Source organism: Danaus plexippus, chromosome 14 (genome assembly GCF_018135715.1).
Source record: "Danaus plexippus chromosome 14, MEX_DaPlex, whole genome shotgun sequence".
NCBI classification, from domain to species: Eukaryota; Metazoa; Arthropoda; class Insecta; order Lepidoptera; family Nymphalidae; genus Danaus; species Danaus plexippus.
Window position 1 is genome coordinate 456,896 of NC_083546.1, and position 19,139 is coordinate 476,034.

Consider the following 19,139-nt stretch of genomic DNA (forward strand, 5'->3'; position numbering starts at 1 on the left):
TTTGGGACTTTAGATGAAAACGATGCTATTAAATATGATAATGCCATTCGAAACATCCAAGACAACGAAAAGAGAATAGCATCTTTAATTAAGCAAAATATATTAATTACTACTTCTTCCTTAAGTGAATTTAATGATACTCTACATAAAATTAAGCTTAATCAAATTGTACTCAATGAAGCTATCAACAAATTCTCTATTTCTCTAAATAATATAACTACTCTTTCAAACATTTACGATATAGAAAATAATATTCATTCTATCCTCAATAGCTTAGAAGCATCGATACTTTCCTTATCATTCCAAATACAAGACATAACAAATGCAATTATTCTCACCAGCAAAAACATTCTTCATCCATCAATTCTGCGTCCATGGCAATTATACCAGGAACTTGTTGATAACTACAGGTACTTACGCGTAGATTATAAATTACCTGTAAGCTTAACGTTGAGCCAAATTCATGTATTAATGAATATTTCTAATGTAGTTTGTTATGGTTTAGATAATAAAATTATGTTTGTTTTAAGATTACCTTTAGTTTCCCCTAAGGAATATAATCTATATCATACAATTGCTTTGCCTACTCCTTATAAGAATGTTAACCCAAATTCCTTTAGTTTTATAATACCTAATACAAAATATATAGCAATGACCAAGGATAAGTTAGAATACTGCAACTTAGAATCACTCAAGGAATGCAAAGCGATAAATCACCGTGAATTCATCTGTGATGTGATGACTGTATACCCTACAAGTGCAAATCCCAGTTGCGAAAGTGAAATAATGTCCAAAGTCGTTAATTTCCTACCAAAACAGTGTAAAACGCAATTTATTTACGGAAATGTTGACCTGTGGAAACCGCTCTCAAACAATAATTGGATTTTTGTGCAGTCGCAAACTAATAAACTTTATCTAGAATGCCAAGATAAAAATATAATTGAACTAAGTATTATGGGAACAGGTATTGTAAACGTCCCTATCAATTGTGTGGCATATTGTAAGTCTACTAAATGGATACCCAAATTTAATAATTTTGTAATTAATGTAACCTCCATAAAATCCGATTTTAATATAATTAATGACTCTTGCTGTATTCCAGACAAATTTAAGTTTAAGATAAAGAAAGAGTCTCCTATTGAATTAAATAACTTTGACCTTGATATCTTTACTAAAGAATCGAGATCTGAATTAAACTCAATTTCATCTGAGGCAGATAAAATTTTAGACCAACATCCTATAATTCAATATGAGACTCATTATTCTATTTTGTTAATAATTATAATTTGTATCATTCTTTTATTTTGTATTCTTAAACTTTATCTTTATATTAAATCGAGTGGCCGTTTTCCTTTCAATTTTCCACGTCCTTCCATGCCCGCTCCAGTAGACTCATCAGCCTCACCAGCAGAAATACCTATCCCTGAAACAATCTCTTTTACCAGAAACAATGATAGTCGTTCTGAATCTAGAGATATCCCAGCTCCTTCGTTAAGAAGAAATATATAACTCTCCTTCTCTTTTCCCTAAACATCGTATTTCAACCCCGATGTGTAGTCTTCCCCGGGGAGCTGTTACATATTCCCAATGCACCCTTTTCTGCTGACTCTATACCTTATTCCTGCCTCATCAGCACCTCTTCTCCTTGCCCCCTCTCAGCCATCCATCACACATTTCAGTCTCAATCCATCATCCATAAAAAACGGTCGTGTCTACTTTCCATACTAAATCTTTTTTTTAAAAACCCTTCGACCCCGAGGCTCATAACAGTACGTTATGTTTTTAAAAAAAGAATATGTATTGTTTGTAATTATTATGGATATTTAAAAAATAATGCAAATGAACTAACTCGACAACTTTGACAGTCAGTTTAGCGGGGGACATGTTGTGAGCGAGCGCGTGTTGGTGTATGTGGAGTGCAGCGAGTCGCAGCGCGACGTCGGGCTGCAGTTCCGGGGCGAAACGATCCTGGGCCACGTCGTTACAGCACTGAGTGTAGAGGTAGTCCAGGGCTGCCAGGTCGCGTTGCGCTAACTCCGCAGCGGACGACGGCATGAACACCACGCGGTACAGGCAACGCATCTTATGAGAACCGGGACGAGCTGCGATCTGGGTTGTTGGAAGATAATAAAATATATATAAATATATTCTTTCTAATATTTTATAGTTAGTAAATAAATGAAAAACTTTTATCTGGCACATGACTTATGATACATCAATGTAATTTTGTCCAATGGGTACACAGGCAAATACTTCTGATTGTTAAAGAACATTAAACAATAACCATCCGAGCAGAAGTAGAGCCAGAATTAAGACATTAATATTGATATGGAAATATTTCAACTATCAAAAATTTCATTTAGAAAAATAAATTAATTAAATTAATAATATGGTTATATCTTAAAGTTTTGTTTTATTTTTAGGTATATATGTCTTTCATATCTATATATAGGCAACAGAGACTCAAAATCTTTACCGAAAATATAATGTTTACTGACCCTGGCCAAAGACTCTTTAGGATCCAACAATGTGAGCTTATTCCTCTTCAAGCTCTTCACATGTTCAACGACCAAGCTAAAATGCTCTTCGGCTGTTATACAGAGCTTGTCCTTCAAGCTGGTCACCACGTCAGCCACGGTGGTGGTGGTATCGTACTTAAACGATTTCGTTTGTCCGTTTTCCAAAAACACCTTTAGGACATTAGCCATAGGAGGAAGGCAGAGGTCGCCAAGAGAGAACGCTGATGGCTGAAAATGTATAATAATCAAGTCTAAAGTCACTTTACTAACTAGTTTGGTTTCAATTATATATTTTATAGTTAGAGATCAAGTTATAATCCTATTTAATTGTGCTAAACCCCTTTCTATACCCAAGAACTTTTTGAATACTCACTGGATACATAGGTGCTCCATTTAGTTGAACCGAATCTGCAAACCTGACCCTGGGCGGCCTTGCTCGTAATCTGGCTCTTTTAGCGGCAGAAAGGAAGGCAGACTTCCTTGCCGGGTCACCGCTACGAGCTGGCTGACACACTTTCAGGGTGACACGGTTCGTACAGGCTCGTACTGCTGAGATGACGTGTTCACGAGCTGCTGTGCTGACGTCCTCGCCATTTACACAAAGGATTTGATCACCAGGTTCCAACTGAAGAGTGCAGATTATTTTATGGCATCATCCATATACTTCATCAAACAGTAATGTATGTTGTTTTCTGTTTCATACTTAGATTTTGTTTTTTATTAAAAAATTTTGCTAAATCACTGCTTTATTGTTACAATATATCGCAACAGTCAACGTTAAGTGTCGCTTTTCAATTGGATTTATTTTATTTAGCATAATTTATAATTATAGTTGAATTAAATGTAAGTTTGGAACGAAATTCAAATAACTGAGAATATTTATTGAGATTGAGACGGTTTTAATTTGATAAGAATATATACCTTTCCGACACTCGGTGAGTTGTCGGTGACAAAACGAACTAGAACTGGTTTTTCTGAACCGGCGACGAAACCGAAGCCGAGCTCTGGATCTCTATCGAGAACCACATCCCGAGGAGCTGGTGGTGACTCGCAGGAACAGCCTTCCGGTGCCACGTATGTGGTTGTTTTATTAAGGTGACTGAAAATCATAACATGACATTTCAGTAAATTATTATACATAGAACTCAAGTTAAGGATACAAAAATAATCATGAAAACCGGTGACATTAACCAAAAATATAAAAGGCTATTTTATTTAAAATACTATTGAATATAAAGTTATCAATTTAAGTCCATTATTAAGTTCGCTGCATTCTATTAGTGTTAGCGAATTGTTTAAGGGTTTCATTTGACAATTACCGTTTCGTAGGTCCTCAACAATCATATTATCTTACCAGCTTCATGACCGTCTTCTATTGGAAGGTCACATTATCAATGCAATAAACAAACATTCACTATATAACGCTGTCCCGACATTTCCTAAACTTGTGATTTTCGCTTTTCATATAACAGCGACATTTCAAACGAGAAACACTTGCTGCTAGGTTAAAAACGTCACTGAAGGCGCATTTTAGTGAACAAGTGGAAGAGAAAATGATAAAAATCACATGAAAACCTCCCTGGAACAGATCGTTATGTGCCAAGCTGACATTTTTTTGGTGAAGACACAAGTTTAAGACTCTAACATTATAAATACTGTTGCTAACGTTTCAAAATTGAACTATAATCTCTAGGAATCAGCGAAATGTATTATGATTTAGTCCTTACAAAGCAAACTGGATCTAGAGACAGTTGTATGATAGTTGTATAGAAAAATGTCATAATGAAGTGTTTCTTGAGATGTGCTTGTTGTTAATCCACTAATTATAGGTCTCAATCTGGAAATCTGTTCTCATCTGGAGACATCTAATACTAGCTAACAAAACAAAACATTAACACGATCTACAATACTTAGGAGTCCAGTGGCACCCATTTAAGTTTCCTGTCGTCAATGCTACGGAAAAGACTCAAAGGCATAATTTGACATATTGTTGTCATGATTACAGTACACTCATTGTCACAGCATTAAGTGTTATTGAAATTAACAAATTTATATTGTCTTTTTTCGAAGAACAAGAATAAATTGAGAAAGAAACCAAACATATTTCTGAAAATTATAATACAGAGGCCTTTGAAATAATGCATCATTCCCTTTATCCTGTCCATCTTTAGGGGAAGCAACCACTAACAAACGGTCATTTCTTTTTCTCAACTGTAAGTACATACAATCGAATACAGATTTTAATCCTCTATCCAAGCTCGATATTAAAGTTGAAATATTTGTTAAATAATCATTAATCTGCTATTAAATTTTAGGTTTTTTTGAACGAGAGGGTTTTAAAACAATATGCCCAGTGTTTGTCAAAATCACAAATATTTTATTGTATCTTCACGCAAGTGATGTGGACGCTACATACTTGATGTAGTACGGTTTCCCTCTGTTATCGAGCGCCTGTTCCCAGCCGTAGGGCAGATCCTCTTCGTCCGGACTCTCTGCATCCTTGACGGGCCAACTCTCCGCCGGCGGTAACCAGCTCGCGGTCCTCGTGACGTGACTGCAAAATAAATCTTCTATGAATTACGTCTCATTATATCACATCGCTGTAAACTGTATCGGTCGCGATCTCATATCTGTGTGAAGTGTGCTAGAAAATAATATATATAAAAACAGCTTTTATTAAATTTCTGCCTTTCAAAAAAAAAAGAATTGTCAAAACAGTCGCGTTACCCTTGAACAAAGGAATCTCTTTTAAGGAATCTGGTACCTCATTTCAAAGTGAACGTAACCACTCGGGGTCGGTGCGCGCCTGAATGATAACGCCGCAGCCAGACAGGAATTTAATAAACTAAACAACTTCTGGTTTTGTATATTAAAAACTTTAATATTTCACCTTTGAGTTGGGTTCGCATCCATGAAGCATATCACTTGTTATAACATTCTCTGTCATAATATGAAGTGCTTTTCCAGTTACGTGAAGTTTTTCCCACAAAATCAAATGAATTTTAGATCTATTTTGATATTCTTAAAACCATTTTAACCAAGTTGACACCAATATCGACGTTTCTCAATTGATTAATGTAAATTACTTCCGTTAAGAAAATAATAATCACCGATAAAGAATCTCATACTTTTTGAATTTTTGAGTATCTAAGTAAATATACCTTTTTAATAAATATAATTGTACATAAGGAGCCTTTCAGGAGCAATATTTTACGAGTTCTTTCCGACAATGTTGAAAAAATTATGCTTAAATTTGTAATTAATTTACAAAAACGAATTACGCATTTGTTTTATGTGGACAATAACATTTCCCGACATCATGTTTCATTTTGTTTATAAAGACACTACTTACTTAATAATATAGAGAAGTAGAATAAAAATAAGTAATAATTAAGATAATTTGCACTATGGGTATTACTATTTCTCTAACAAATAATATTATAAAAGTTAAGGTCGTTGCTTCCGTCATTTCTAAATTAATCTAAATAAACACAACATCCTATAATAATGTTTAAAAATTAAATCTTCTTAAAATGTTCACAGATACAGATAAATTATTTATTGCGCACGTATTTTATAAACATAGACAGATCTCTCTTGAAAAGGGTCATCTATTTGTTGTAGTCCAAGCAAACTTTGTATGTATATTAATAATAATATATTGATTGTTTTGCATATATAAAATGTTACAGTTAATAATGTGACCCTAAGCTGTGCATCTGGTTAACGAAAGCTTCATAAATCTAGGGCTTCATTAAAACCGTCAGCTTTATCCACTTCCGCCAGGTATACAGTCACGAGCTGTCCTCACAGCAACAGAATTCCTATTAAAATTCTTTGAAATGTTCATTGTTCCGTCCCTATTCTTATAAATTTAATAATAAAAGCTTGTAATTGCTATGTGACGTTAAATATAAGCAGGGTTTCCTGGTGGTCGAAAATGTTGGCTTTATGTTATAAATATTTGTTTTAAAATAGACCTTAATATTAACGATCATAAAGGCACGCTTGAGGCACTCGATCAAGTAGTAATACGTCAGAAATGCTTTACATCATTTTGGAAAAGAGTCCACACACTTACATTATTACATCGATATTAACCAAACAGCCAAGAACCAAATCGAATTCGTTTACAAATAACAAAAAATTGCATCCAAATGGGATCATCCGCTGCAGCTATGACGCCTCAAACCCTTTTTTATTTGGCCAAAGGCTAAATGCTACTGTTAGTAACTAAATATTGAAAAACGATAAGTTAATTATTTTTATACTCTCTCGTTTAAAGGCCGGTACAGCTACTTTAATTTCTTATTCTGTAAGTTATAGAAGCGTTGTTAAGAGGTGGATTAGATGGGAAATAAACGAAGGAAAATGTTATTGGCTCATATAGAATGTTTGCACAGTAATATATAGAGGATTAGTTCATACCAGTTCCAATACATGGAATGTATACTCTATACACCACTTTTTTCCGTTAAAATAAATGAGGTCCCCGATTCCAGCACGCCAACATATGTATATATCGTGCTGGTAACCCGAGCTACAGTTTTTCATTCATCCTTAAACCACTTATCGGAGTTCTGCGTCATTTGTATAATGCATGCGAAAATGGAACAGGAAAATATACATATCAGAAGCTTTTACGTTTCAAATTATATGATTGTATCGCGAGAATTCGTCACAAGCGATACAATAATAAAGATGTTTATTTTATTTTCTACATGCAAATCAATATTCTTAAAATAATCTCTAGTTAAAAGTGAAATAATTATAAAGGAAGAGTGTAGATATTCTTCTTCTAGATTGAGTGATAATTTGCCGCACTTACAATATGAAAGTCTAAGGGAAGTGATAACAATATAGCACTTTATAAAAGCTTCCCGAGGGCGCAGGTAATGCGTTTCGGGGGAAAATTATTTCCGTTGGGTGAAGACTTAGAATATCACATTTTTTCTATATTCCTCGTCAAGTATTATTAAAGTGGAAGCTTTTAAGTTTATCGCGGCGTCTTGTGTAGCGTATATATCTTATATATCTTTGTATACCAATGGTTCAGGGCTATTCATTGTTTTATGTATACTGTATATAATGCAAAGAACCAATGCTATTCATCCTTCCAAGGACCCGATTTTAACGTTATTATGCTAACGTCATTGAAAGGAGACCAAATCTGAACTATATAAATACGTCCCTCAAGATGTTTACGTAAAACGCACACATATTCCAGCTATTACAGTCCCACATCAATTGAAAGGTAATTTGGACCTTATGTCCAGTTTTGCTAACAAAAAATCCATCAGCAGATATTTGGTAAAAGTTCTTTCTAATACGATTCCTTTTCCAATACGGTTTTCTGACTTTATTTCGTCTATTCCGTGTCGCGCAATAAAATGTAATATATCTATGGTGTGAAGACTTCTGTTTGAATAACTTGTACCCGATATCTATTTGGAATTTCTTTATACGATCCGGATGCTGCTTTTTTTAAACAATAAATGATTTTTTAATTTATTTTTATTATATATGAATGTATTAAGACCGTTATATATATTTTATGTTAAAAACAAACATCCTGTAATAGAAAAAAAATATGCGTTTTTAACTCTAACTTATAATTGGCTGTATCTTAGTGAAATAGTTCGCTGTATAACAAACTAATAAGTGCTATGTTCATTTCAGAACACTAATAATTAGTTTCCTGCACCAAATCTATAAGCTTCAACAATTATAACTTTGAGTTTAACCGACAAAGATAAGATTCGATATATCTCGTGACCGCGATTGGATGCTGCGGTCGGTTCTCCGTGCTGCCATGGTTACTGAAAATTTAATATCAGCAAGAACAATTTGTACTTTCAGATAGTTTTATGACGAAGAATTATCTGATAACGTAATTATTTAATAAAAATTAGTTAATAGCTTTAATACGGTGGAAAATTCACGAATATTTATTAAAAAAAAGTTATGCTAAATAAATAAATAGTGAACCCAACTGATATAATATAAAATAGGGTTCAATAATGTCCGTCTGTGGCAATTCTTTGTAATCCAATTCAGCTAAAGCCTCTTACACTCCACCTTTGAATTTATTTGAATGAAAGGGACTAATAAAAAGGTGCTTTATAAAAAAAGGTTTACTATAATGCAGGTTTACTTATCGATGGGAACAGAACAAATATACATAAGAAAAACCCGCAATTTGAACGAGATTAGATCTTAGAAAGAAATTGGTTTACGGATCGTCGCACTACAACTATAATCATATAAGTCGAGCAGTCAATTTCTGTCCAATTTTTCCAAGTCCAAGACATACAAGGCACGTCTCACTTAACATTATTAGCAGGACACGTAACAGATGCATTGAACGTTCTCTATTTTCCAACACGTATAGCAAAGTAACTTCTATTGTCACATGAGAGATAAGAGCTTTAAGGTAGAGATAAATCTCGATATACTCCTACTACAAGTTGCTATAGTTACCTAAACATTATTCGTGTAAACTTTTTGTATAGACATTATGTATAAGTGTTTAGTATCGATTACGATTTGACATACGTGTTGACTGAGTAAGGTTTTTTTAAACATATCATTTGAATTAATATTTTTTTTACATATTATAAATGTATGATAATTTTAGGGTTTTGTTTAGAACATCAATGCTCGTTGGTTCTACTTAATAAGATTATAATTAAAAAATATCTCGATTGTTTAATGATATAATGATGTGGGTAACACAAAAAACGTGTCATACAAACGTGTAGCCAGGAAACTGTGACGGTTTCGCCGATTATCTCAATGGGACGCCATAAATTATAACCGTAAACGCTATAAAACGTAAATTACAAATCTCATTACGCAGCCGAGTGTAGTATTAGATTAGAATATCTTGCTCTTACTTATCACAACATCCAAGCAGAAATCCACGGCACTGCAGAAACCTAATGTATATCAAATCTCTTCCGTTGTTATTAATCTAAGTGAAAACAATGTTATTTTCGTTAAAAACTGTATTTTTTTATTGATATGATGATTATTATCCTAAATTTTGGTTCACAATAAGACATTTATTTAACTTATTACATACTTAACTGTAATTGAAATTATAATAAAAAAAAAATACATGTTTGATTAACAAATACATACAATAACTCACTAAAACAATATTAGCAGCATTTACAATTAATACTTAAATGTTACTACCTATGTTACACAAGAAACACAATGGTAATATTTTCGTTTCGTTTGTTCTGATGATGAAAACGCTTATCGCTCCTCTCGTCAGTGTGAACTCATCACAGACGCGTCTCCAACAGCAGTATATTAGTTTCATTGTTCACGCCTTTCTACCGCTCAGATTACTTTTATACCATTGTCCCATTTGTATCCACGTGTGCGTTAAAATGCCCGCTTTATATAAATTATACGTCGAAATATTCTGTTTAACTGATTATTTATACACTATAAACAAATCATTAATATAAGTAGGAGTTTATGTTTGACGTGTTAACTATAGAACATTATTGAATTTCTTAAATAAAGAATATTCCAAAGCTTAAATTTCAAAGTAATTTAAAGTCCCTCAATCTTACCAACATCTCTGTTCCATATTACGAGCTCTATAACTCACTCCGCTAATGCTTTTGGCCTGGCTATCCACGTGCATCCTTAATTTGCAGGGGTTGTAAATATAAATATATTTTATCTTTATTTATTGTATCAAATGGTTCAGTTGTTTTTAAATTAAAACTAAAAGAAATTGTTTCTGAAATAAGCGGGTTTAGAAGGTTTAGGAGTCTGGATAAAGAATAAATACTCCGATAGTTTATAAGTTGTATTCGGTTCATCTCGCTTCAGGCAACAGATACTGAGGAAATTATGAAGGATAAAACTGTGTACATTCACGCTGATAATGTACCAAGTTATTCCATTATAATTATCTATAAACTAATACATATTTAATAAGTAATATTTCCATCAGAATATTATCGAGTCTTCGGACCGGTGACGGCTGAAACCGTCGAGCGTATAACTAAGTGTAAAGCACAAACGATGTTTAAAGCCGGCGACCCGTTATAAATAATCAAAGGAAAAATATCGAAAGATTTCGTAACAATTTGTACCCATTACGTTTAATAGGCTTAGATTCGGAGGACTCAATTTCTTTGAGGGTTCGTTCGAGATGCCTTTCAGAGATAAAGAAACGGTATTTCTTTGACACCTCTCCCAGCTCCCGCCCGAGACTCCGATATTGTAGATTTTTATTTAAAGTGGCTACATTATATATAAAAAAAAACGATATCAAATTGATTTGCACATCCATCAGAGCCCAGAAGATTACTTTGCTGTAAATGTACTCTGACTGTGTTTCACGTCTCATGGCTAATATGTTTCTTTGTGATTGTATTTGTGTGTGTATTATACGTGTTTAATTTAATGTTTACATTATCGCTTTATTAAAATGTGAACTACATGTTTAAATGTTAGGCTGACTTACTATATTTCTTTCTATTACTTTCTTGTCTGGTTTTAATTTACTTGTGATATATGTATTTATACGAAATTAATATAATCCTACGCGAGCTTTCATTTAAAATATAATGTTTCTGTAATTATATTTCATTGAAGAAATTTATTTATTAAAATTACGAGATGGAATCTTTGAAAGAGCAAATTTCTTCTACGAAATGATTAACACAAATATCTACACAAAATAATATTTTAAGGTTTTAATAACCCCAAAGTATTAATTGTCATTTTACGATAACTATACTGGCACGCGTGAGGCACGAAATCGAGTAAATATAGATTAAAAATATCTCACATCATTTTGGAACTGAGCTGATACTTTTAAGCTATTAGACTAATTTAAACAAACATGGCCCAGAACCACCGCAAGGAAACTGGCTTTGACACAGATAAAACCTTATTGAAGTCGGTCTATCCGTTTGCGAGCTACGATACCACAGATAACTTATAACTCATAACACCCCTTTTAGACTCGTGAGTTAAAAATAATATCATGCGTGAACAAGATTATAAAAAACCTTAATACAATTTATCCGTAATTCCTTTTAAACATTTAACTAATTATTCTTTCTTCTAGATAACAAGCAGCTAGTTAAAAATAGTCTTTGTTTAGTTTAGTAGAACCGTTCTATTTTAAAATCAATTTAGGAATTAATATGGAAAATATTAAGTAAACTTTTGTCATGCTCTGTTATCGTTACGTCCGTGAAGGTGTCGAGTCTAGAGCGGGCTTAACATAAAATTATACTGTAATGTAAAAACAAATAAGGCACACACGTGTAAACAAGCTTAAGCCTCCAACAGATTATTTCCGTTCGGGGAAATGAGAAGTGATTCGACTGAGATGCGGACGGGTTTCTCTGAGAGTACTCCGGGGAGTTGCTTCGATCAACCTATTAACCTGGGTTGCCCAGATTATTGGAATGTAATGTGTAAGTAGTCCATTATTTCATTTTCTATATTAAACCATTAAGAGTTTTTATTTAGGTTGGTTTTCTACGATTATGTATTTTTCAAGAAATACACAATCATGTACCTACACATGTTTTTTTTTATCGACTTCAAAAAGGAGGAGGTTTCTCAATTCGACCGTATATATGCTTTTTTTTAAATTTCTTAGGCGTGTGTTTCACTAAAATTACCGAATAATTTTTTGCATAATATTTCTTACAGGTGTTACTTCTGCTTACACAGCTTTTGAGTCAAGATTTTTACATTTAATGTATAGTGATTACTTATAACAAATGTATTTCATTGTGTAACTTTTTCGTATATATAGAATGATTTAATTATTTATTTTATATTAATGTATATGGGATTGATAAATATATACAATTTTAAATCTTCTCCGATTACGACAAATATAAGTCCTTGTAAGAGACTGTTTGGGTCAACTATTTCATTATAAATGGATATTTCCCGTCCATATCTGACCCCGTCCGCACCATTTGGCACGTCTTTTCTTGGATATAATTCATCCTGGGAATTCCTGGTCATGACCAAAATGGGATTTAAGGTCACGAAGCAAATAACGAATTATTGATAATGCATTGTACTAATGTTAATTAGTAGTATATTAAGAAATAACTCCAAAACATTACACATATAGAAAGATTGCAATGTTAGTGATTCTTTATCAGTACATACAAAACATATTAATTAATTAATGTAAAAAAAGATAATAATTTAAGCATGAACCATGATTATTTTCAGAGACTTTTCTATACGTTTTCATTCAAATAAAACTAATATAATCAGATGTACAGACGATGAGTTTTATATTATTTTATACGACATACTCCTTACGTTTCGGTTACATCACAGCACCCGAGATCACGAGCAGACGAGATGACAGTGTCTGACTTTTCAACATGTTAACATATACACGATTGTTGACAATTTGCTATAAATATACTAAAAAATAGGTCCTGAAATAGAATAGATCTAATTAATACAGTGATAGGATTAGGGATATTGAAACAATTTGGGCCTCTAACAATCAATACGCCCACGTCAGGTAACAGTTGACATATATATAATATCGTGAAAAATATAGCCGTTAAAATTCTTACGAACACCTTCATTATTCATAATAAAGTGAATGTTGCAAACTCAAAGCGAATATTTTAATTATTCCGAGCGTCACTTTCAATTAGTTACCGTCACCCATTACCTGGTTGCCGGGATTTAATTATATCAAAATAATTATATTAATTTAATACAGCCTGATACACTTCGTTATTAATATTTCATATTTGTCTTCCGCTCTCCGTCTGATAAGGTTTGTAGTTTTTGATTTAACCGTTATAAACTCGGATGAAACAAACGCTCAGTTTAAATTATGGATAGCTGTGATTCTCGCATGTGGCGATTCAGTTAAAGGGTCAAGGCTTGAAGTATGTTGCGCTGTGTGTTAGGGTTAAGTACGTATATCTGTTGATTATTTCTGAAAAAACCTAAGCAGAAGCAGGGTTCGTATCTTTTAAGGGATTGCTGCTCTCAGCTGTTACATGGTATTTGGAAATGAGTGAAAAATTCACAAATAGATACTAAGATAGTGCTAATGATATCACCGAAATAAATAAAAGCATTTTTTATCATATTATTTTTGGTGAATTTTAAATATTATTCAATGTTATAAAGTCACGTTAAATCTGTTGACATATATTTTCACAAATGAACGTAACGGAGCTTATGAGTATCGATTGAATGAAAATAGCATACTTTTTTTGTTCGGTTCAATCATTCAACTCGTAACTTGATATGAAAATAAAATATTTGAACTGATACAAACAAATCAGTTTTATTGAAAATTATTAGAAAACTATTCAATAACATAAGCCATCAGTGTTCACGCTGAGTCTCAATTTGATAATTGAATGCGTGTATAATTTGTGAAATGAATTGTGGGCGCGGTATTTAAGCGTGTGTTTTATCTCAGCGAACAAAATAATAAAATACAATCACTTGTAAGTCGATAGTGATTTAGACAATACCAGCCATTAGCGACGCAATATTGTCTTTGTCCACAACGACTTCCTCAAAACTTACTTCTAGTGTGTGACCGCTACGATGCGACATGCGATAGATAGACAAAAATTAAAGGATATAAAAAGTATATTACATTCAAAGGAAGAACACATCGTACTGTTCAAGAAGTTTCTAGATTATAGTATAATAAACATTAAATAACTCTTTGAAAATAAGAGTGTAATTTTTTCAACATTGTCGGCCGACGAAGTCTCAAATGAATGAGCTTTTAATATTTTTGTTCAGAATTTTAACAAACCCCGGACGTCCATTAGCGGGTAACTAATTCTTTTTTGTTACGTCAAATTGAAAGAACGCGTTTGTTACTTTTATTCCAGTAAAATATATACGAGTATTTGACATTAGTGACGACATTAGTGCTCCCTCCCCGACAGTAACGTAATGATTTAAACGATCAGACGACGATTACTATAATTGTTTACGAAGTATATAAAAATCCGTTTTGTGCATGTTTTCACGGTTTCGTTTTGTATATTTTAAATTATTAATAATTTACATATGTAAGCAAAATATTACATCATTTTAATTATTCGACTTACGAAATCTAACGAAAAATATTTTTATAATTTCGCATATCTGCCGTTTTCAATAATGAAATTTTATTATTAATATCAACAACACGTAATAGTTTATCAAGAGTATAAATATTTTAAATTATAAAGTGCAAACATTAAGTTTTTTGACAGGATTAAAGGACACCTTTTGTCCGTTACAATAAATTAGTTGTCCAATTAGAGAATTATTTGATATTTGAAATTAAACTTTAATTCACTACATGTTTTTATAATCTCATTGAGCTTTCGTTTTAAATTAAATTCAGTATTCTAAAACAAGTAAATTCTTGTACGTTTCCGTGGAAGTTGTAATCCGGGTTCTCTTTAGCCACAAAGGCTCATGTTAGCCCATTTCACTGGCATACTTTCGAGTATTGATGTCAGACAACAATTACTCACATCAAAGATGCTATGAAATTGAAAGTCATACACATTTGATGGAATTAAAACCGTTCTAAAAAGCTTTTTGTTTTTTTATTTTGATTTATTCAACTCTTGTTTTTTTTTTAATAATGTTAGTATTTTTATATAATACTAGCTGTTGCCGGCTGCTTTGTCCGCGTAGCAAACAACCATTGACCTACATCTTCATCAGCCTTCAGAGGTTTTATTACATTTCTTGAAGATCCCAACATTAGATTCTAACTCAGTGACGATAGGACTAAACATCATTAAAAATCAGTTATTAACTATAGCCCTAAGAACATATACGTAAAAAAGTAGCCTAAGTTACTCCTTACGACATTGACAATCTGTAAGTAAAATTTCGGTCAAAATCCAAATGTTGCAGATAAAATTTAAATAATAATAATTTTAGATTTAGCTTTGGTGCTTATTTTCACAGGATTTTAGGAAAAGATATCAATATGACATACAAAAAGACTCTTCAATTAAAGTTTAGATTTTCTTGTAGGTAAAGCTAGGTACACATAATCAACTAATTTAGAAGTTAGAAGATGAGCCTGTTTATTTGTACAACTCAATCTCATAAATATAAATGTCCAAATTAACGTCAAATCTAAATAAAACTTTCGGGAAAACTTTAAGATTGCTCTTGAATTTTTATAACTCGGAAACAGAAAAGGGGTTGTGTTAATTATGGCGCCCGAAATGGGGCAGTTGTTCTAAGTAGTGTGAAAGTAGATTTGGGGTAATCAAAGACGCATATACTTTAGATAAACTGTAGATAAAAGTATTTATATCAAGTATTATAGTATAGTATAGTAGTGTTTCTTCTTTTACTGACACCCAGTATTTCAGTCCGCTCAATACAATATTTCAAAAGATTAAGTAAAGTCTGAAATTTCAATTTTTTCTGTATAAAACATGTTTGTATTATAAAACTAAGTATATAACTAATTAGATTAATTACTAGTACATATAAAATATTATTAATTTCTAAAGAATGAGATCGAAAATAAGTTATTGTGATACACAAATTAAAATGTATATAATATTTATAATAAAATTGATTGAGTAATATATAAAACGCATTAATTTAAAAACGCATTAACTGAGAATAATCCTTTGATACAATGAAATTAATTGCCATATCGAAGAGACTTTTACATTAACTCGGCTCTCCATTAAGTATTTTCGAAGTACCTCATTTTTATAACAAAACTCCTGTCACTGTTTACGTTACGAGTACTGAGTGCTCTCTGCTAAAACTATTTGAATCAAAAAGATATTCAAGATTTAAATTAATCATTAATCACGATGCATTGTGATCTGAGCCATGAAAGTAAAACACTTGAACATTAAGAGGCGATCTAATTACAATAAAAAAATGTATATGTATCATGACAACAGATTTAGGTTAAATAAATAGGAGAACTCTTCTTCCGTGAGGGAGAGGGGAGAGGCGAGCTCTTTTTCAAAAACCAAATGTGTCGAATGTCGCGTACCAAACCATATGACCTGGGAAGGGGAGAAGTTATGAGAGCGGAGCGGTAGTACTTGTAAAAGGTGAATAGTTCGAGAATAAATATTCGAAATCAGATGTTTTCTTAATTTCGACAAATTTTTTGTAATATTGACTGATGTGGAAAAATACGCAATTCTTGTAGAATTTAGTAATAAAAACGGATGTTAGATCCGTTTTACATTCGTTACAAGTAGTACATACGTTACTGAGACGTGAAGTAAACATCTATATCGGAACAAAAATAATATTTTATATTGAACTTTATTCGATCATAGCTTTGAACATAAAACAATAGGTCGAAGCTCGGATGTCGCCAAATTGACATTTAATTTCCGTCTCGTCTGAGACTGTACGGCCAAATTGACTTGTTTTATAAAAGGAGGTTCTATATAATGTTCCCATAAAATCATGATTCTTTGCCGGGGAAAATAGAAACAACATTTGTCATACATTTTGTACAAAATTTACTGTTTCTATATAAAATTTAATAATATATTTTTTTAAATAAAACTTGTTTCTTCGTAACATTTAAAAAGAGTGTTATTATTATTCTAAAAAGCGATATTTATAGTGTTATATGTTCTTTTATAAAAACTTAATAATGAGGCCCGCTTATTATAATCACGCCGGAGCTCACGAACTGTGTCAGGTGGCGAGTGTTCAAAGTGGAAATTAAAATTCATAATTCAAAACTCCACTTGCGATATCAAGAGCAAAATAGAATTGAATCACCTAACAATACCTCCTATAAATGAGTATTTTAAAGCCCTATCCTAATATGAACAGAAGATTTTTTTGATTGTACACATAATTCTCTTAAACGAAAGATCTTTGTGACAGATAATGTTATGTAAAGGAAACAAATCAGGAAAACGTAACAGCTGTGTCACAGACATTTCACGCTGATTGAAATAGTGCAAGTAACATGTATATTCTTGGTGGAAAAACAAATATCATATCAAATACATTAATAATATTAATATTAATATTTCTTAAACCTTCCTTATTTATTTTTTACTCATTCATTTCGATATCATTCCGAAGTCATAACCTCGTAACTATCAGGCCTCCTTCAAATGTCGTGTAACAAGTTAATAATTTGTTTTCAATGAAGTCAAATGAAATATTTATTTCATCCCTGGCTCAAGATTTCGATTGAAATATTTTAGTTTATTCAAACTGTTTAATTGAATTATTTTAGATTAATTCTGAGAGGGCAGCTCGGACGGTGGAGGTGAGCGTTTAACGCGCGTCAGATAGGGGCTCTTTAAACCTACACCTGGGTCGCAAGTCCCAGGCAGTGTTGAAGCCCTTCTCCCTGCAACGCGATGGTCCCGGTGCCCGCACGGTGAATCCATTGAACGCTGAGAAGTTGTTAAGAAAAAATCACTAGTACATATATCGATCAGGCTACAAACTTATTCATAATGACAGGAAATGTTTTATTCGTATTATTGAGTCAAAAATAAAAGGTCCATAATCTTTCATTTATGTTAGTAATTTGTATATTTCAATTATTATCGTACGTTTATTATATATTAATCAACTTGTATTTTCTCCTGGACCTTCTAGTAGCATGGGTTGTTAGGAAAAAACCTCACGACATAGACTATCTATATCATAAAAGTAACATATTAGTATACGTAATGTTTATCCGCGTTACTCTTAAACCTAAATACCAAAAGTTAGGCCGTGAACCTCTTCATGAGAACGATTTATTATGTCATCTGTAACAAGTATTTGTAGCATAGAAGTCTTCCCTGAAAAGCATATTTCACATTCCGTACACCAAGAAACAAAATAATAAAAATATTTTTTTTATTGAAATGACTACATTGATTGAGTAGTGTTGTAACGAGACGACAGCATGTAACGCAAACATGATCATACAAATGTTACCAAATATTGTCTGGAACCTTTCCAACGAGTGGAACCAATCCGGCTGTAAGTGGCCCTCACCAGTTCAAAGCCGTCCTAACCGGCTATATCCGGTTGAGTGTACGAAAAAGATTTTATTAAGTGCAAAACTTCGGTGCAAAGTGGATTCATACAAATTTGTTCTCTACAGATTTAAGCGAGTTGAAAACTTTCGATTTAAACTTCATTGTTTCCGGACGGAAGATGAAACTTCTAAAGCGATTGTTGTCTATCGTGGAAGACGTGACCGACGTACAAACTGAGGGATAGTTTTTATTCACCTGTGGCTAGCGTCGGCCGGTTTTGTTTAACTTTTATAGGTTAAACAGTTTTGACACTAATTAGTACGGTTTCGGCGAAGGGTCGTCGGCTTTTGAGGGTAATCACATAATCGATACCATTGACCTATCCACTGTTAATAAACTGATGTTTTTTGGTAACAAAACAAGACCAAATGTTATATATTGAAGTTCTGGATTAAAAACGAGCATACAGCTTGACAAGCAACAGTTGACGCGACTGTTCCGTTCCCGATTCAATTCAGAATTGAACAAATCCACATTGAATAAGTATCTCGATGAAAACTTCGTGGAGCCCAGCCGGGAGGGTGCAGTCGCATTAAAATATCAATATAGAATAGAATAG

At 32.7% G+C, this 19,139-nt stretch overlaps 1 protein-coding gene across 1 annotated transcript in view; it reads right to left on the reverse strand.

Moving 5' to 3' along the window:
• The window catches only part of LOC116769710 (uncharacterized), an 88,050-nt gene that overhangs the window by 13,705 nt on the left and 55,206 nt on the right, over positions 1–19,139 (reverse strand). The window contains exons 3-7 of the mRNA XM_032660890.2: positions 4,936–5,073; positions 3,441–3,618; positions 2,893–3,144; positions 2,499–2,747; positions 1,850–2,109 (exon numbers count right to left, since the gene is read on the reverse strand). Coding sequence (XP_032516781.2) covers positions 1,850–2,109; positions 2,499–2,747; positions 2,893–3,144; positions 3,441–3,618; positions 4,936–5,073 — 1,077 coding nt within the window. The remainder of the gene's footprint in view (positions 1–1,849; positions 2,110–2,498; positions 2,748–2,892; positions 3,145–3,440; positions 3,619–4,935; positions 5,074–19,139) is intronic.